This window comes from Vigna unguiculata, chromosome 9, assembly GCF_004118075.2.
Source record: "Vigna unguiculata cultivar IT97K-499-35 chromosome 9, ASM411807v1, whole genome shotgun sequence".
Lineage (NCBI taxonomy): Eukaryota > Viridiplantae > Streptophyta > Magnoliopsida > Fabales > Fabaceae > Vigna > Vigna unguiculata.
The window spans coordinates 26,096,971-26,117,633 of record NC_040287.1 but is presented as its reverse complement, the minus strand read 5'-3'; the positions used below and the strand labels follow the sequence as shown (position 1 = coordinate 26,117,633).

At 34.0% G+C, this 20,663-nt stretch overlaps 2 protein-coding genes across 4 annotated transcripts; one reads left to right on the top strand and one right to left on the bottom strand.

Moving 5' to 3' along the window:
- The first annotated feature begins 978 nt into the window (after positions 1 to 978).
- Positions 979 to 9,378, top strand: LOC114163349 (amino acid permease 3-like). Of its 2 annotated transcripts, XM_028047608.1 has the most exons (7): positions 979 to 1,086; positions 3,246 to 3,361; positions 3,472 to 3,705; positions 4,410 to 4,503; positions 7,752 to 7,966; positions 8,358 to 8,497; positions 8,600 to 9,378. In XM_028047608.1, the coding sequence occupies exons 2-7, from the start codon at positions 3,280 to 3,282 to the stop codon at positions 9,242 to 9,244; spliced, it is 1,410 nt and encodes a 469-aa protein (XP_027903409.1). In that variant the 5' UTR covers positions 979 to 1,086; positions 3,246 to 3,279; the 3' UTR covers positions 9,245 to 9,378. The 2 variants fall into 2 exon arrangements, with proteins under 2 accessions (XP_027903409.1, XP_027903408.1); XM_028047607.1 differs by lacking the exon at positions 979 to 1,086 and having other exon boundaries at positions 2,966 to 3,361.
- Positions 9,379 to 9,546: 168 nt separating this feature from the next.
- Positions 9,547 to 18,463, bottom strand: LOC114163348 (auxilin-related protein 2-like). 2 transcript variants are annotated; one of them, XR_003599405.1, is made up of 9 exons: positions 17,502 to 18,463; positions 13,401 to 15,039; positions 12,983 to 13,094; positions 12,784 to 12,884; positions 12,536 to 12,601; positions 11,978 to 12,067; positions 11,141 to 11,317; positions 9,932 to 10,027; positions 9,565 to 9,828 (listed from the first exon to the last, which is right to left on the bottom strand). XR_003599405.1 is itself a non-coding variant. In XM_028047606.1 (8 exons), exons 1-8 carry the CDS (start codon positions 18,026 to 18,028, stop codon positions 9,989 to 9,991), a joined length of 2,751 nt encoding a protein of 916 aa, XP_027903407.1. In that variant the 5' UTR covers positions 18,029 to 18,463; the 3' UTR covers positions 9,547 to 9,988. The 2 variants fall into 2 exon arrangements, 1 of the variants encoding a protein (XP_027903407.1); XM_028047606.1 differs by having other exon boundaries at positions 9,547 to 10,027.
- Between the last annotated feature and the right edge of the window lie 2,200 nt (positions 18,464 to 20,663).

Genomic DNA, 20,663 nt, shown 5'->3' with positions numbered 1-20,663 from the left:
ATTTCATGTTTTAATGGTTTCATACAAATATTTGAAAACAGAAAGTAAATTAAAAAAATACAAACAGACCCTCGTGTTTCTTTTTTTTTTTCTTTCTATTCTCATAGTAATTTAATATCCCTAAAATAAAAATGAAGCTTTCTGCTAAAAAAAAAAAAAAAAAACAGAGGGTATTGAAGTAGAACCAACAAACACTTTTGTCTGATTCCCACATCAAATAGCTCAACCCCACGTTTTTATTTTGAAAAACGCGTAAAATGCTAGAAGCTGCTTTATGCTAATTCCTATGAATAAATTTTTGTTCAATCTTATCCTTCATTCCATACAGATTTTAAGTTCAATCAATTCATCACGAGTACTTCATAAACTTTTGCCACGCGTTTCAATCTTTTTATTTAACCAAATAGTAATTTATTAAAAACTGATTTTTTTTTTCATCGATTCAAATAAGTTTATGATAAACATCATTGCAATTACATAGAAATTTTATTAAACCCTAAACTTCTTTTAATCTTATAAAAAAATCCATGATTTGAAATCATTCCATGAATCTTCTTTCAATATATACTTAATTTGGACACTGAAATTATTATTATCGGAAAACTTCCTCTTGAATTTCAAATTCAATTAATTAATATCATATTTAATACAACACAATTTTTTAATAATGATGGAAACATTCACTATTATCTTTAATGGATTTGTTTATACAATTGCTTAAATTTTGAAAGCGTTAATGTAATTGACAAAACAACTGCCATAGTTAAGCATTACTACCAAGTATAAAGATTAAATAATAATTTGTATGATTAATTATCAATGATGTTTAATTAATAAAATAATTAAGATACAGTGTACGTCTATTTTTTATTTCTTTTGTAAGAAAATGTATACGGTTGTGTTGTGCACAGTGAACGGTCACTGTCCCACACGTAGAAATTGAACCGAATACAAAGTTGAGCTATAAGTATAAGAAATAGCTTCTAAATGGATTTGCATTTGTGTTCAAATTTTGACCAAAAAATTTCTTACTCACTCCTCACACCAAGAGCAGCGACAAACCCTCTCTTTTGGTTCCTCAATCAAGTAATGTTAACTGCTTCCGATTCTTTTTCATTTTGGCGCTTGCAATTGAATTTGATGCATTTTACTTTTGCCATCGGTGATTTCGTTTCTACTATCTGTGCTCTTAATTTGAACAAATGCCTTTGTTTCTGTTCGCGTTTCGGATTTAGCTGAATCTGAATATTTATTTGCTCAATACTGATAGAAATATCTATGCAGTATGCTTAAATGATAGTACCCCTAAATTTAAGATAGGGTCTGTTTGGTTCAGAAACAAGAACTTTTTGAGAGTGTTTTATACTGTGGAAACGAGTGTTGGGAAATTGATGGCGAGTACGTCGATTCAATATTCCACAATCTGTGTTCTGTTTGGAAAAATCTGCCAGGCAAACGAGTGTTGAAGGAGAAAATGAATTGTTGGGACAACTTGTTATGAACAGCGAATAAAACCAATAACCACAACCATCCAATGTTAGAAGAATATTCAAAGATTCATTTCTCTTTGAATTAGAATAATGCGTTTGTTATCGGTGGTGCTGTGTTTATTCCCCTTATTTTTCTAATATATTTTAAGAAGATAATGTTGAAAGATGTGTGTATTTTTTGTGTGTTCAAAGCTTGAAAAGCATTCAGCAATTATAACTAAAGAGTATGGGATTATGCTGCACACACCGGGAAAAGGGGTTAGTTTCGGCCACATAAGTTTTAGGAATATATTGATTCTGTAGTCTACTTGAAAATCAACTTGTTTTTTCCCCCTATGGTATATTGACCAAAATACATTGAAAAACCACCAGAAACTGGGAAAATTTAATGATTCTTCTTCACTAATTGAGTGTGGAACAGAAAACTTTACTTTAATGTGTTGTGCTTATTTCAGTTAATCGCTTTCAAAAAAACACTTTTTGTTAAAAGATATTTAAAAAGATAAAAGCTTTCTCAAATGATACTTTTCCTACTATTATTTAAACTAGTACCCGATTCGAATGTCTCTGTGTGCTTTTACATAATTAAATATATGCAGTATTAGTTATTCTACAGAATTTCACAATAATCAATTTCCTTACTTTTTAATTAAATATTATTCTTTAATATATTTTCAAACTAACTGTTGACTTGTTCCAAGTCAAAGTAATGTATATTTTGAAAAGGTGATATTATTTTCATAAAATTATTTAAAATTAATATGTTTATAGTTATTTTTAATACGTTGTAATAATGTTATGTTTTAACGTTTACCTGTTTTAGTAATATTTTCTGGATTTAAATTAAGAAAATATTTGGCTTTACAAAATTGATTTTATTGGAAAATAAGTTTAAGTCTTATTTTTACAAAATAGAATATATATATATATATATATATATATATATATATATATATATATTATAAATTAAACTTTTTCTTTTTTTTATGTGAAAATTTTAATACCATCTTCACAGACTTAATAGGTAAAACTTATTTCTTGATCTAAGATTTGTAGCACTCTTTGAGGCATGTATATATTATATGTAAAAATAGACATTTTTAAGTAGTTTAATAGTAATTTGATAGCAACTACAATTCTTGTTAGAATAAATTTATTTTATATTAAAGGATGAACTTGAGCGTTCATCCTAAAAAAAGAAGATTGCCGTCACTTATATAATAATTAAATAATAATTAAACTTAATAGCTTAAAAGCTGTAAGTTTTTAAATTAAATAAACCCAGCAAATAGAATCAAATCCATCGTTACAATTCACGTTTTTTTAATTTGAAAAATGAGGAAGACAACTGTAGATATACTTATTTCTTTCGGTAGATTTAATTATTATTTCTTCTGATAACATATACCTTTGAATGAATGGTGGTGAGTAATTGAATTTTGTAAGAATTATATTAAACGTTATAAATACTCTCCATTTTGAAGGCAAACACACTACGAATATATCACTGATTTGATTTGTGTCGATTTGGATCGCTCCTAAACAGTGGTGGTGCACACAATAGTGTTTGTACCTTCCTCTTTCTTTGGGCACGCGTGTTGTTTTTGATTCGTGAACCCAAACTCCATTATTGTTGTCACGAACAAAACACGACCACTATATCTTCAATTCTATCAGCAACACCCTCACAGTTTTATTATATACTATATTTTATTTTCTCTCTGGTCCATAACACATGGTTGAATACGCTTCCAGAAACAACCTTAGCCACCATCATCAAGGTTTTGGCATGGAGGCTCACTCCATAGATGGTGTTTCTTCACAAACTGACTCCAAATTCTACGATGATGATGGTCATGTTAAACGAACAGGTACCCGTTTGATTTAATCAATTTGGACTTTGTTTTATTTGATTGTGGTGATAATTTACATATTGTATGATATAATATTTGATGGGTTGGTTATTTTGATTATGAGATAGGGACCGTTTGGACTACAAGCTCCCACATAATAACAGCAGTGGTGGGTTCGGGAGTGTTGTCTTTAGCATGGGCCATGGCTCAAATGGGTTGGGTTGTTGGGCCTGCCGTTATGATCTTCTTCAGTGTTGTTACGCTTTATACGTCGGCGCTTCTCGCTGATTGTTATCGCAGTGGTGATCCCGTTTCTGGGAAGAGAAACTATACTTTCATGGATGCGGTTCAAACCATTCTTGGTAACAAAAATTCACATTTATTATGAGTAATTGTACCATTATTATCATATGCCTTCTTTTTCAAAATATTTAAATATGAAAAGACAAATCGTGTTGTACTTTCTACTCCCCTAACCATTAATTTATGATCGTATTCTTATAAACATTTTTATTTTTCAAATTTTTTAAAAATATGATTTTTTTTGTATGTGACATGATGTTTTACTGTACTGAGTAATGATATTTGAACATTTTATATCACTGTTGGCACTTATAATCCTTTTTATTTCTTTTCTGTCATAATATTACTTATATTTTTCTCATCTTTTCTCAATAAGTCCTGACTGAAAATTGGTTTCACATATATTTTCTTTCTTTGGTAATCATGACCCTTCCTTTCTGACTATACCAGCATGATTGATTGCTTGTTGACTTGAAGTTTCAAAGGCACACGTTTGTTGGTTGAATTTGTTGAAATATTTTATGTGGATGAAGATTTTTCTATATCAATTTCGTAATTTGACTGATTGTCTCATTATATATTATTCTATCTTTTTTTCTTGTTTTAGTATACACTCTCTCACACACAAACATGAAATTAGAACATACACCTTAAAGTCGAAAGGAGAACCTTGTGCTGTCATTATTGACTTGTAGTAGTTCAAATAATATTTGACTTTTCAAAATGCCAAAAATAAGGTGAATTGTTATCATCGATTTTGCAGGCCGGCGCCATGATCTGTTTTGTGGGATAGTTCAGTACGCAAATCTTTACGGCACCGCTGTAGGATACACAATTGCAGCTTCTATTAGCATGATGTGAGTCAGCACTTACATTATCTTCAAATCATAAATCATTGAAATTTATCTTATTCACCAAAGGTATCTACTAAAGAATTTTATTTTCAAATGATCTCGAGATTCAAGTTTTCACAGATTTAACAAAAATAAAAGCTAAATTTATAGACACGTTCGAATTTTCATATACAAATTGACCATTTTCTTCATGCTATCTAATGAGGCTATTCAGAGGGTCAAATAATTTTCATGTTATCATTGATAGATTTCAAATATGAATATTGAATTACAAATAACTTTTAAATAAGATTTGAACAAATATATATTTTAATTTAATTCTACTTTGGTTGAATATTTTAAATTAATTCTACAAAGGCTAAAGTTACAATTTTTTTATTGTATGTATTTAAAACATTATGATTTATTAATTAATATACACGTGTTTATTAATAAAGTATTTTTGTGCAAAAGTATGATAGATATAAAAGAAGATAGGATTGAATTATGAGTCGAAAATTTTTGTAATTTTTGCAAAGTTATATATGATAGAGTGATAATAGATACAATAGACAGAATTTTTAATGTGGCAGTCTATGAAAATTATTTATAAAAATTCATCTTTTTAAAAACTTCTTTCCTTGTTATGGGTAGATTTAGTAACATACAATTTAAACGAGTTTAAGGTAAAGAAATAATTTATATTTTAGATTATTTATTACACTTATTTGTTTATAAATGCAGTTCTTGATCAAATTCTATTAGTTAAACTAACATTTTGAAGTTAAAAAAAAATATTAATTAAAAATTCAATCACTTCTAACTAGATAACCTAAATATTGTTTGAATAGACACCTTTTAAAAATCTAGAGTATCTCTTGAGAATGCAACCATTATTAATTAAAAAAACTTTAGTATTGTTTGAAATATATTCACTCTTAACTAAGACTTAAGTATTTTTTTTTTTAAATGCTTATACTTATAGCTAAGGGATTTTAAAAAGAAAGGAATGATCTTAATTATCATAGGATTTAGCTACTAAAACGAGAATTAACGTTACTTCACGAATACAACATTAAAACTCTCTTCTAGTAGGCTAAAAGAACACAAACAGTGTTTTAGTAAAACTTGTGGTAGAGAAAGCTTTGAGAAACAATATTAACAACATCTTGAGAACTCCTTATCACTTGTTCTTTTTGTCAATTTAGAAGTCTCTTTATATAGAGAGTTAAGAAAAGAGTTCTTCTTGTCGAGAAGTTTCACTTTAGAGATGTAGCTAAGCATTAAAGTTATTTCATGCATCATTAATATTTTTAAAGGGTGGGTAAAAAATTTAAATTTTAAGATCTAATCGATATTAAATCCAAATTTATAACTTTTAAGTCCATTTAAATGGATTTATATCAAATTCAAATATATTTTTTTGGGTTTTAAATATCATCATTGGATTTAGATTGAATTAATTTATGGATTTTGAAAATTCAAATAAAGGTACGTCTAAGTTGAACCAATGTAGTTGAGGATCAGGTCAACCGAAATTAGCCTAGGTCTAAAGTCAAGTGAAGTCAACTTGGGGGCAAGCGTTGAGTTGAGTCCACCCAAAATGAAGATCAAGCCAAATCAACCTAGGAAGAGTTAAGTTTGCGTATGCTGAAGCTCGAGTTGAGTTGGTTTCGGTCAAAGGTTGAGTTGAGTCACTTTTGACTAAAGGTCAAGTTGAAGGTCAAGTCAAGTCGACTCCAGCCAAAGGGTGAAGGTTGAATAGAGTTAGCCCTAGTTGAATGTCAATTCGAGTTGATCATAGTCGACTGTCAAGTCTAGTTGACCCTAGTTAAAGTCAAGTCGAGTTAAACCACCCAATAGAAGGTCAAGTTGAGTTGGTCTTGGCCGAAGATCATGCCGAGTCAACCCTGGTTAAAGGTCATGTGAAGTTAGTCCCGACCGAAGGTCAAGTCGACTCAGCCCCATCCAAAAGTCAAGCTGAATCAACCCCGACCTAAGGTTGGCCTAAGTTGGCCAACTCCAATCAAAAGTTGAGTTGAGTCGACCGCAACTAAAGGTCCCGACCAAAGGTCAACCTAAGTTAGTCGGCTTTAGCGGAAGGTTTAGTTATGTCAACCCCAGTCAAAGGTTGAACCAAGTATGCTTGGGTCAAAGGTTGAACCGAGTTGGTTTGACCCATATCTAATGGACTTAATAGTCAAGTATATCATCGATCACATTGGAATTAATTTATTTAGCAAAGTGAATTTAATCCATTTTAAATTCTATTAAAAAATCCAAATTTAGTTTATTTAGTTAAAATGGATCTGAATTATAGATCCAATCTATTTTATTAAATCTAAACTGGATTTTGAGAAAATCAATCCATTCTAACCCTTAATATTTTATCTTCTTTAAACAATATTACAACATTTGACGTGACCTATCAAACTTAGATTAAAGAGATTTTATCAAAATTAGAGTAAAATATAAGATTGCACATGACATATAGTCTTTTCAAAAATTATATAAGGCATGTCAAAATGTATGTTAACACAAAAACAACTTTAGTATATTCTTCAAAATATCATTTATGTTGCCAAAAGTTTTACCAAATCTTTTTCGTAGACATGAAGACGAAAACATTTTTTACAACAATAAGTTTATAAAGAATTTCATACCATATAACGTTCACTTACCTTTGTGCATTAAGATTTTGTTTATCAGACCAAACGAAGAGAACACAATGTATTATATCTTTTGTTAAACAAAACACTTACATCTTTCATCTTACATACAAATTTATGATTTATACTTTATTATTTTATAATTAACACTTATTGAAAATCATAAATGTATGAGTATATTAACATGAGTATTTGTGATCATTAAACAATGTTTTATTTTTTCTCATGTACGAAACAAATAATTTTGACATGCTAAGTAATCTTTATATGATACTATCATCTAAACAGTATTTGTACCAAAAAGAAGCTTGTAACCTATATAACTTTCCCCTTTTTTATTTTATTTTTTCTACAATTTTAACAAGAATAACTTTTAGTCATTATTAAAATGTTATTTATTAGCTTCTTTAATGATGTAAAACTTGCTTCTCAAAACAAACAATACTAATAGTAATATTTATAGTCTTTTAAAGTAATTTTATTTCGAAAAAATGTGCAATATGTAGATTTCTGATGCTATTACTTACTCATTCGCAATTTTAATTCTAACCAGAGTTGTCTAATTATGGGTTTGTTTCCATTTACCTGCTATGATTTTGACAGGGCGATAAAAAGGTCCAACTGTTTCCATTACACGGATAGAAAAGATAAATGCCTCGTTTCGAGCAATCCATTCATGATCGGTTTTGGCATAATCCAAATTGTGTTCTCCCAAATTCCAGATTTTCATAAAACATGGTGGCTATCCATAGTTGCAGCAATCATGTCCTTTGCCTATTCCATAATTGGCCTCGCTCTTGGAATTGCCAAAGTTGCAGGTTATATTACTACTTTTATTCGTTCAATAGAAGCAGTGTTAAAAAAAGAAGTTAAATACATATTGTTCTTCTATTTTAGTTATTGATTTAATAATCTTTAAACTTTTAAAAGAAATATGAATTTCATTATTTTATTAATTTTATAACGATAAATGTAAAATTTAAATATAAAAAAAAACTAATATCACATATTATATTAAGTTTAAATATAAAGGTAAAAAAATACATGCTTTCAAAAACTGGAAGACTGGATTTATCAGTTTAAAAGTACAAGAGTCAAAGTAAATTTGACAAAGAAAAAGGAAACTATCAAAAGCATACTTTTCCAGGAAAAAAAAAGGAAAAAAGAAAAAAGAAACTAATATTTCTTGTTTAATTGGTTCTTGAACAGAAACGGGTACTTTCAAGGGTAGTCTCACAGGAATAAGGATCGGAGCTGTTTCAGAGACTGATAAAGTATGGGGGGTTCTCCAAGGTCTTGGTGACATAGCCTTTGCGTATTCATATTCTCAAATCCTCATTGAAATTCAGGTTCACCCTTAATTTTTTATATTCCCTGATTGAATGAAGTGTAAGAAGAAAATAAATTTTATTGGAAAGTAATTAAATGCAATATTATTGTTGATTACACAGGACACTATAAAATCTCCACCATCTGAGGCAAAGACAATGAAGAAAGCCGCTAAGATAAGTATTGGTGTAACCACAACATTTTATATGCTTTGTGGTTTCATGGGTTACGCTGCTTTTGGGGACGACGCACCTGGGAACCTGCTAACTGGATTTGGTTTCTACGACCCATATTGGCTTGTAGATATTGCTAATGCTGCTATCGTAATTCACCTTGTTGGAGCATACCAAGTCTATGCTCAGCCACTATTTGCCTTTGTCGAGAAATGGGCTTCAAAAAGATGGCCCAAAGTTGATAAAGAATACAAAGTTCCAATTCCTGGCTTTGCACATTACAATCTAAGCCCATTTAGATTAGTTTGGAGAACAGTATTTGTTATCATAACCACTATTGTGGCAATGTTGCTTCCATTCTTCAATGACATCTTGGGACTTCTTGGAGCACTGGGGTTTTGGCCTTTAAGTGTTTTCTTCCCAGTAGAGATGAGTATCAAACAAAAGAAGATCCCAAAATGGAGTCAGAGATGGATAGGTATGCAAATATTAAGCTTTGTCTGCCTAGTAGTATCAGTTGCAGCTGCTATTGGCTCAATTGCCAGCATCGTCGTTGATCTAAAGAAATACAAACCTTTCCATGTAGATTATTAATTAAACCCTTGCCAATGCTAGAAACTGTTCAAGGCAATGGTAGTTGTTTCAATATCTTTTATCTTATCAGCAATGCTATTTCAATGTCATCCTGGCTGCACGTCTATAAAGCAAAAGTTCGACACATTTTCTAATCCCCTCTTCCTTTCATCAAACATAGTAAGAACTTGCTGAAATACGAAAATTATACGAAACTCTACAATAACTGACAACAAACATAAACCTTAAACTTAGACCTTACGGGGAGGTTTTGAAATCAAAACTGCTATTGCAAAATAAACAAGCTTCTGCGAGCGAAGGAGTGCATGAACTTTACCACATTCTGATGTCAATCCACAACTGGAATTATATTATATTCAAGAAACTATATACTATATCACAAGTAATAAAATTCAAAAAATTAACTAAAAACAGACTGCTCGTGAGATCTCCTCACTCGACCGAAATAATGAATTGAATTGACAAACGCCCACGAAAAGATTTTACAACAGAACATATTGCATAAGCATCGGTATAGTAAACCCGACAACCCCCTGGAAATTACATCGATTACAAATTACTTCCCCGTGTATCCTTTGGACATCCTGATGCCACACGATAAATTGATTTTTTTATCATTGATGCCATAGAACTTTAATCGAAAGAAATAAGCAGTGGGAGAGGCAGCTGAAACGGGGGTGTGGTTACCTTTCATCAGAGTGGCCAGAACAAAACTGCCTTGAAGTTGTTCAGTTCGTCTAAAGATTAGAAAAGCTCCTCTGAATTGAACTTATTCCATGCTTCCTGTAATAAATTGCCAAACTTTTCAGCAAAAAAAATTAAGGCATGTAGTAGTATTTATTTTTATTTAGATTACACACAAGTATAACTGAAAAAGAAAGTACCCCTAACACTAATACATGTACATCAGAAGCATCATGAGACTAAAACCTTTTGTTTTAGTACAGTTAATTGACAATTATACATTACTTCAACGTTGTCTATGTAGATGAAAATCCTAGATGTGCAAGCAACACATGACGCAACACCCACCGGCTGGACTAACAGCAACATCTAGCAATGCAATGGTAGACGCCTAACATTTTTTTTAAGAGTAATTGCATCCATTACAACATTCCCTCTATTATTATTAGGTGAATTTCTTGAATATCCACTCAATATTAGAGTGTGTTAAGCAATGCGTAACATTGCTTTCCAAAATCTCTATTCAACTTCGAGTTGTCAACAATGATGTCATAAACAAATATCATTGAAACAAATCTCCCAGATAACTGTTGTAGAATAAAATAGAAATTCCGTTATATCATGTTTTTCTACTGGCTTAATTATATTTAGTCTCTAAAATTTAAAATAAATATTGAAAAATTCATTTTATACTCCACAACTTCGTAAAATATGCCTAGTCTCTATAGAAAGACAAATTTAACATATGTGGTGATGTGACACAACATCTGTCACGTGTACACTTCTGATTGCCACATCACTTCTAATAATATTTTGTGAAATTGTAAGGACTAAACATTTTTTCAATTTAGGAGAAAAAACAGATTTATCTCAAATTTCTCGTTCAAAAACATAATTAATGCTTTAATATTTTTATAGAATTTTCTAAGCAGACATGACAGAAAATACCTGAGATGCCTATGTATAAAATAAATAAATTAATTCAATCATTATTTCAGAATGCACACCATCATATATGACATGATATAATGCTAATCTTTATTAACAGTAGCCTATATATACGCATCTCATTGGACCAAAAAATGTTAAATGGAAACCCACATTTGGAAGTCACTTGACGTAAAGCAGCCTAATTTTTATTTGCCATTGGCCTCTCTTAATGAAGCATAGATTATTCTGTACGTATGAATGATATAAAAGGGCCTGAAATACCTTGAGTAGATCAAAAACCTTCTCAGCAATACATTTTTGTTGTATAGTGGCACCCTTCTGTTGCACTTTATCAGGATGAATGCACAATGTAGCTTTCCTGTAAACCTTTCGGACAGCTGCCGCTGTAATCAAATCAGTCAAAGAAACTGGCTGCCAACCACATTCAGGCCACAGAACCTGATCATCATTCGTAAAGAAAACAAGTTAACACAACAAAACACAAATATAGACAAAAATATTGATGCCTGCAAAAAAATAAAAAAGCAAGAGACCATTAGTATAGTCTGCTAAGATTTAGAAGTGGGAACTTTTCAGTGTTAAACTTTGGAAATATTGTTTTTCATGTATTAGATAGTAATTACAAGAACATCATTCGAATGTGGTACAAAATCAACCACTTTTGTTAAAATATGTCCCATATTAATAACGATCTGATTGGAAATGCTAATATGAATAGTATTAAACAAGGAAATTGAAATACTGGGTGATCCTGTAATGAGCAGTACTTACGAAACCAATAAAATCAGTTCCGAAATATAGAATGGGTGCATGCTTGGTTCAACTTGCCTTAAAGAAAAAATTGCTTATTTTTGCCAACTTATAATGAAATTTCTTAAAAGAACATTTTCTGAAAATAATCTGTTACCAAATATCCACCACTCTTCTAACCATAGGAGGTATACTGGATCATATGAGACCCAGCATGCCATATCTTAAAAGTTGAGCTCATAAGTTAATATAATAAATAAAGTTATAGCATAAACTACCAAACTTCCAGATGTTCATATAACAGAGAAATTCAGAGACTTTTCCAAGGTGTGTGTAGAAAGTACATACATATTGTAAGGTGGAAAGCAAAGCACGTAAGTTCCCCTCTTTTCCTGCAGCCCAGCGCTTAATTTCGAAATCCAATGTTTCACCGAGCCTCTGAAATCAACGTAGAGATAAGATTAGATGATAATATACCAACATGTCACCATAAAAACTCTGCAAAATCAACAAGAAGTAAATTCCGACTAACCACTGTCACCTACATAAAAAGATCCGCTTCATTGTATGTTAAATTATATAAAGGTGAGAAAAAAGGGAAGATATCCCATCTCAATTGTCCCAATTGATAAAACAAGTTTTGGATGGAAAATAGGCATAGGTTTATGGAAATTTTTAAAGGGAAAAATAGACCAAACATGCTGTCAGCTTTAATGTAAACTAGAATCCAACAAACAAGATAACACAATTTAATAGGAAATCAGAATGTTGGATAATCAATTGACTCTTGTATTTTGCATCACTGATATAAAGAAGCCAACAAGAATGAAGGGATATATATTGTGCATGAGCAGTGAGTGCAATGTAAGTGTTTCTCAAAGGAAAACAAGAAAAGAAACTGCTTACATGTTTCTCAGCTTGCTCTCTTTGAGTTTGTAGGTCCCGTTGATTCTTCTCAGCCAATGCTTTAGCCTGGTATAAATGACCATGATGAGTAGCAACAAAGACAGACAATCAAAAGTATTTCTCAGGAATGCACATACTTAGCTATAAATTCAATGTCAAGTTGATTTTAAAATAGTACATTGATCAGCTATTCTTTCACAAAAATGAAAAAGAAATCAATTCGAGGCAGAAAATACAGTATGGCATACCGCACGCTCCTGAGCCCTCTGCTGGCGTTCCAACCTGGCTTTTCGTCTTTCTTCACTTTCCCCATCAACTTCCTGAAATGCTCCAGATGATGATGGAGCAGCTTCAAACCATAGAAAAAAGGGACAAAAGGAGCATCCGTAAGTACAGTGACCCAAAAATTCCAGAGAATTTTGAATATATATTCACACATAAACCAACCTCCAAAAATTGAGGAGAGATCATCAGCAATATTAGTAGATGATGATGCTTTCTTCATGCTTGAAGACACACCTGCAGTTTTCGCCTGAAATTGGGCATCAAATACAGGTTCCTGAAAGCAAAGATGCCCGCTACACTAGTTAAAAGAAAAAAAATAATACAATGCTAGGATTACGATCATGCATGTTGGTTCACTCTGTTTTTATTTGCAACATGGAAATTTTTTAATACTTGTCATTTTTTTATAATTCTTTTTTATTTGAAATGGAAAGGAAAAGAACAAAAAATAACAAACCAATAAACAAGACATCCGACCTTGAGGATAAATTTTCTATGATAGAAAAGGACAGAATACCAAAGCCAGGAGCTGGCCACTACATACTAGTATAAAAGATGTTTAGCACAAATAGGTACTCACTGAAGCGCTGGACCTAGGAGGCCTGGGAGCACTGTTAGCTCGTGCACCTGTGCTGAAGAATGATTCAAGATCATTGTCATTTTGTTGTTGGTTCATCCTTGCAGCAGCAGCAGCTCTTTCTCGAGCCTGTACAGCAGCTCTTTCTCGAGCCTCTGCAGCAGCCCTTTCAACCGCAGCACGTTCTTGTTTACCTCTTGCTTCAGATTCAGCTCTTGCAGCTGCAGCTCGTTCCCGCACTTCCCTTTCCTTTGCCTCAGCAGCAGCCTTTTCAGCCCTTTCCTTTGCCTCAGCAGCAGCCCTTTCACGGGCTTCAGCTTGTGCCCTCTGAACTGCGGCCCTTTCAGCACGCTTCCTAGCTTCTGCATTAGCTTTCTCAACAGCAGCCCTCTCAGCTCTTTGGCGAGCTTCAACAGCTGCTCTTTCACGGGCTTCTCTTGTAGCTCTTTCTACAGCCTGTCTAGCCATTTCTCTTTCTCTCTCAAGTCTCTGTTGCTCTCTTTCTTTCTCTTCTATTTCCTTCTCACGTCTTCTTTGCTCTCTCTCCTCTCTCTCCTTTTGCTGCTGTTCATGATCTAACCTTTCCTGTTTTCCTCCATCCTCTGTCACAGTTCTGCCATCTTTTTCCAATTGCACAGGTTCCTTGCTTTTAACAGCTTTCGTATTTTCCCTCTCCCTAACTTCCTTTGCGTGCCTAAATTTAGCTTCAGCTTTATCCATAGCCACTTTCATCGCTGCAGCAGCTGAGTTCATCTCTAATTCTTTATCAGCAAGACCATTTCCATGTTCATTGTCATTACCAAGACTCCTGCCCATGGCAAATTCTTCAAGTTCATCAAACTGAAATGCAGAAGATAATTTGGCTGCAGCAGGAGTAGATTTAGGACCCTGATAAAATTGAGTGGAACTTGGAAAAGAAGAAAATTCACTATCCTTCTTTCTGACATTGGCAGAAGCAGATGAACCTCCTCCCGACTTGGGGATATGTACTGGTCGGGGAGGAGGAGGTCTTGAAGGTGGTGGAGCAGCAGTTGGCTGAGTGAAAAGAGGAATCTCTGATACCGTCAGCCATATATCATCATTTGATTCAAACTCCTCTTCATATTTCGGAGTCATATCCGCTTGGGTATTAGCAGGTTTAAAACCATCATTATCATGCGAAGGGGAAGTAGACCTTTCGCCAAATGGTTTGTAGGAATTGGAGGAATATGTTGGCATGTTAAATGCAGCCTGATGAAATTCCTGATCATTATCAACAGGAATCTTGTTTTGTGTTTGTCTCTCAGGACTCCTCACAGATGATTCGCCATTTGATTCTTTATCACTGGTTGTATTCGGGGAGCTGCTACCCTTTGTGCTATTTCTCTCTGCTGAGAATGAAGGCACAGAATTTCCAAGTCCACCAAAGGGATCAATATCATCATATACTTCACCATTAGAATTTGACAAACTACCATTTTTTGTGTTTCTAGAACTACTAAATTTACTAATTTCTTCCAATGGGTCTGTAAAGTATTTTGAGGATGAATCCATTGGGGCTGAAGTTGGTTCAAACACTTTGAAAGGGTCATCTGTTTCACCGGAAGCCATTTTAGAAGAACTGATAGTAGGTTGTGATGACAAATCAATATTAGGGACGGTCCTGTGAATAAAACAATATGCAAAAACGATTACAATGCATCAAGGATATGTGAAGAAGATAAGGGATTGTGTTGTTCCTTCTATTATGTTCATTTCCTTCACTTTTATTTATCCAAATGAGATGCTAAGCAAGTAACAATAAATTCATAACATCTATGCTCCCTCCTTCATTAGACCTGATCCCATCATGAGCCAGATAAAATGAAGGATCAACTTCAAAGATAAAAATGCACAGCATAGGAAACTTATAACCAGATATCCAAGTTTACTATTGAAATCGTCACCCTTAAGAAATAAGAAAAGGAAACTGAGCCTTTTAGGAGAGAGGGGAAGGGGCAGTTACTTAGGACAGTTAGATTGCCAAAATATATGGAAATATTTTACCGTATCTTAGAATAACTATAGATTATCTTCTAGAATAGTAACCTTATTTTTTTATCTTATCATGGTTTGGTTCCCTAATTAGATAGGATTATATTAATAATTAGTGAAATAATGGCTAGAGGAAACCAGTTAACTCTGAACTTGAGCTTTGCAGATAGACTTCACTTCAGAAACAAAGGGCTGTCAGTCACTAAGTCAGCGTAAGACAGAGTATGATAGCAATTTTAGCCAGATTGAGAGAAAATGACTTGGTCTTATAATAAATGGGAAAAAATATCATACCACGGTTGGGTTCGAAACTTACAAAATGATGGAGAACATAATGAAGATGTCACACATAAGAAACAGACAAAGGTGGCTAACATGGGCAAAGGCATTGAGGGTTATTGCAAGGAACCAACCGAGCTCAAAGTCTTGTTATACTGCTATATGTTTGGCTATCTATACTTTAATATTGAATCGCAGGATTTGTAAAATTGAATATGTTTTAAATAGACGAGTAGTCACACAATAAAGGACATTAAGTGAAATAATTGTATACAGGTAAAGAGGAGACACTGGTCATACTGCTGACTTAAAAAATAACGAAATCATTTGAGGTGGTTTGGAGTACTTTTGTTCCCAGATTGTGTTCAATCCTTTCATTCAGTCTCCAGGTTCCTTCTTAAATCCTAACAGAACTTAATCCTCCCAGAGTGTAAGGGTTCTAATAGAGATTTGGATGTTATGGGATGCTGAGTCCAATCACCTAGTATGGATGCTCAGATAAGTATTTAAGTATTTGGTTCTCCCCACTTAATACCTAATTTTTGAGGGGAGGTTCCCTCAGTGTTTGGATGCTTAGCAGGTTCGTAAACTTTTGCATTAATTTAAGTAAACGATTTTATAGAATCACTAATGCTCTATGTATGAAAATGTTTTCACACAACCCAATTTGAAAATGTCACAAAAATAAACCACGGAATAAAATAAGTTCATTGGTACATCTCGTACCTTTTCCAAACTAATTTTTGAGCTTCATTCAACTGTCTACTTTAATGAATGAAATCAGCAAGTACAACCAACTACACCTTACCTTTCAAACTATGTCATGCACCCTTAAATGACAACTTGATAGATTACCGCAAAAAGTTGACATCATTCAAACAAATAACCTCAGCCTAATATTTCAAAATACACAAGACATATAAAGTGCATTTAAGAGATTAATGCACAACCTACAATCGTCAGCTCCTATAAACAATACACCTGAATCCTCATTGTCAAACAGATAGTCTGTGCAAATATAGAAGAAAAATACATAATCAGAGGGAAAAAAAACAACCCGTTCCCCTCCAAATCAGTCCAGTAGCATAGGCATACTTCTATCAACTTCAAGCTCCAACAATCAAAATCAATTTCAGGCAGTCAAAACGAAATGATAGCAATATAGGCTTGTGAACTACGAGTCTAAGTTCATTTGCAATGAAGACCAGCAAGCAAATAATTTTTTTCTAGCATATTCAGTATATCATTGGAAACAAACTTTTATACTCAAGGGGGTGATCCGTAAGTTACGGAATAATTCTAAACGATGGCCTATGAAAAGACACTAGATGATATTCGGATATTCCACATATACACAAACAATCCAAAATCCATACCCAATTGTTTGTCTTCACTACATAAGTTAATTTAAAGCAATCCTCAGACATTATTAATGTTCTTAAATTACTTAATTCACTAACGGAGCAAGCTAAGAACCAATATTTTGCAAAAAAACTTTAGACCCCTCGGCATGTTATATTCAACTATACAAGGAAGAAGAACTTGAATTGAATTGAAACTCCCTCCCTATAATTCTTCTGGCCCTCTCTATAGTTTTTCTGGTATTTTATTTCAAGTGGTCCATAAATTATACAGTTTTTAACAAAAGCTTCTTTCTCTCCTCAATTGCATTACCGTCATAACCGCAGTTCTCCAAGCCTTTTCAGCACACAAATAGATTGTTTCAAAGATCAATAAATAAACCTGAATTCTTTACTACACAACATTCACTGACTCAAATTAAATAGATTCCATTACAGACACGTAACATACCTGTCAGTGGAAGCCTTGCTGCTCCCGAATCCAGGGATCAAGTCATCAAAATCCGCGACACCTCGCTCTTCCTTGTCCGAAGGCTTCGATTTACCTAGCCCGCCGAGAAGATCATCGAACGCGGCCGGAGCGAAAACGTCGCCGTAGGAGAACTTGGAGGAGCTCTTGAGGCCGGGAACGCCGTCAAAAATGTCGTCGTCGTCATACATCGGTTTGTCGTAGACCGGTTTGTCATGCGCCGGGAGGTTAACGGACTTGGAGCGGAAATCAGCGGAGCCGCGAAACACGGAGTCGAAGTCGTAGGACGCGTCTGACTTGCCACCGCCGCCGAAGAGATCGTCAAAGGAAGCGGCGTTGACGGAGTCGTGGCCGGCCAAGGAATTGGAAGCTCGAGCGGATCGCGAACCTAAATCGAAGTTGAGAGAAGATGAATTGTTGGAAGAAGCTTTAGATGCTGCCATTGGCGCCGATTTTCCTTGGGGTTTGAACCCGAAATCGGTAGTTAAGAGACCATCGAAATCGTTCATCTCGAGAGACAGAGAAAGATCTGGTGTACGATGGTATCCTCCGTGTACGGTGGTGGATCCGCGGGAGAGTTCGGTGAAGAGAGAACGTCACAGAGGATACAAAAAATGGTACAAATTAACCTGCGTTTCACTTTAACGCTCTTTTTTTAAATTCATTTTTTATTTATTTATTCTCCTTTCTTCTTCTGCTTCTTGTTGGCTACTACTGGCTCACTTAGGTCGTCTTCTTCTTGCTTTGTCTCTTCACTTGTTCTGCTTTTCCCACTTTGTGTTAAAGAATTTGCATCGGAGTATTCCTCAAATTCTGTTTCGTACTATTTTGGGATCGAATCATGTATGTTGTGGATTCTTGCCTGGGCTTGTGATAAACAAATTTCTCTGCTTTGTCAGTGGGAAATGAAAGAAAGAAAGCATGACACGTTCTTCGGATTTCAAATTTTATATTATTTCGGTCAATTTTTTTAAAATTGAACTCTTCTTCTACATTGATTTTAGAATGACAAATTGGTAGGGTTAAGAAAAAAAAAAGGAAACAGAGAGAAAAATCTGTCTTATTATGTGTGTTCTTTCATGTTTATCTTTTAAAAAAAATGCACTAGCTTGCTGTATAACACATTTGTTTCTTCTAACCTCTTTGCCAAATATTTTAGTTAAGGGGATTATTTTTCTTACAAAGAATTATGTTTTGTAGCATAATAAGTTATATATTTTTTTTTTAAAGAAAGGAACAAGTTTTAGCAGAAAAAACTAGCACTCGATTAAGTTCTAGTTTATTGTTATAGAGAATAACAAGTTTTAGTGGAAGACAATAATACTTAATAAAGTCATGCAGGAGAGGAATACATTAATTCAACTCATTAATTTAAAGTAAGTTTGGAAAATTTATAAAAAAATTGAAAAAAAATACAAATTAAAATAATTGTTTACATAAACCGTGTAAAAAGACTTGTGTTTTGGGGTTTAAACAATTGCGTAAAATAAATAATTTAAAGGTAATTATTGAATTTAAATTTTATTTGATGTTTAATATCGATCAAGGTATGTTCTTCGAGGTCAAAGTTAATTCAATCCAGATACACAATTATTAAATGTGTAATTAATGAATGTAACCTACCATCTTTTATAGATTTTGTAATGAACTTTTTTTATTAGGATCATGGTACAATTTATAAAATCTTTTTTTTTTTCCTAAAATTTAAAGGGGTCTAGTCCTATCTGTTGGACCTAAGGACTGATCCATAGGATGTCCAAAGCCCTAAGACAGCCTAACCCCTCTCATTTCTGCCATTCTTGCGAAAACAGTACCTTACTCTTTCCCTCTCCCTATCAACAGAAGTTCTGCTAGGTGATTCCCTCTTGATCGTGCTAGCTCAAAAGCTCACCTCGTCTCACGTAAGTTGGTCCTTGAACCGTACTCCCTCCTTTCAAAGTTTGTTTTTGTGGTTTCTGTTAGAGTTCACCGTAGTAACCATGTTATTCTCTTTGTGCCGCTGTTCGAGTTCGTAAACCTGCTCTTGAAGCTGCTGGGTTCATTGGCTTAAGGGTCACAGTCTATTATTAGCCTCTTTCCAGATAAGGGAAGCTAGACCCTTTTGTTTGTATTTGAAGTGTGTGGTTTGTTCCATCTGTTTCGTGCATAAAATAATATGGGATGTGTATGTAATCGTGTCTGAATGATCTGTATGGGAGTATGTTGTTTCTGGGTTGCAGGCATCGAATAGTGGGAGGAAACTGTTATTTTCACCCAGGCGAGCTCATCTCGCCTAAGCGAGAGTAGCAGTACCTCGCCCAGGAGTTTTGCTCGAATACTCGCTTAGGCGAACGAGTTGTGTTTTGAGCGAAAGACCATCTCACTCAGGCGAGATGGCCTCGCCTAAGCGAGCCTTCGCAAAACTTCTCAGGCCCTTTGTCGCAGTCTCGCCTAAGCGAGAGCCTGCAGCTTGAGCGAGGGCACTCCCCTCGCCTGAGCAAAGGCCTCTGGCTTGAGCGAGACCCGCTGCAGGCCGCGCTGTTTTTCTCTGTTTGGTGGTTATGAACTGTTTGATGTATGGATCTACTCTATTTAAAGTATGAGGCTTGTGAAATGCATGGAAATCTGTGGTTACTAAATTAAATGAATGGTTTTGGTATGAAATGGGCATGAGATTTAAATGAGATGGTTGGTATCAAAGAGACATGGTTATCATATGGGAATACAAATTTGTATTCGTGCTTCGGGAAGGATGAGTTGGTATTGATTCTATATTTGAATGTGAATGAGTATGGTTTATAAAGGTTGGCCTGAGATTATCTGCATGATAAATATTATTCGATTGTTTAAGCATGTTTGGTCGATGGTCAGTGTGTAATTCCTTGAGATCTCTAGGTGGGATTTCAGGGTCGTGCTTCAGTGGTCAGGACGTAATTTCATGGTCCTTGTTAGTGGGTGTCCATGGTGGTGCCCCATCTATATGGTCCAGTAAGGATTCAAGGTAAGGTTGCATCCTGACACTCTAAGGAGTCAATTAGTCTCACCTAGAGCGGACTAACTCTTGTGGTGAGAGTAGTAGGAGGCCTGAAATTCATTAAGGGCTAACCTTGTGTATGAGGGATTGATTCATTGTAACACTTGTAACACATAGCTCGGGGGTGAGCA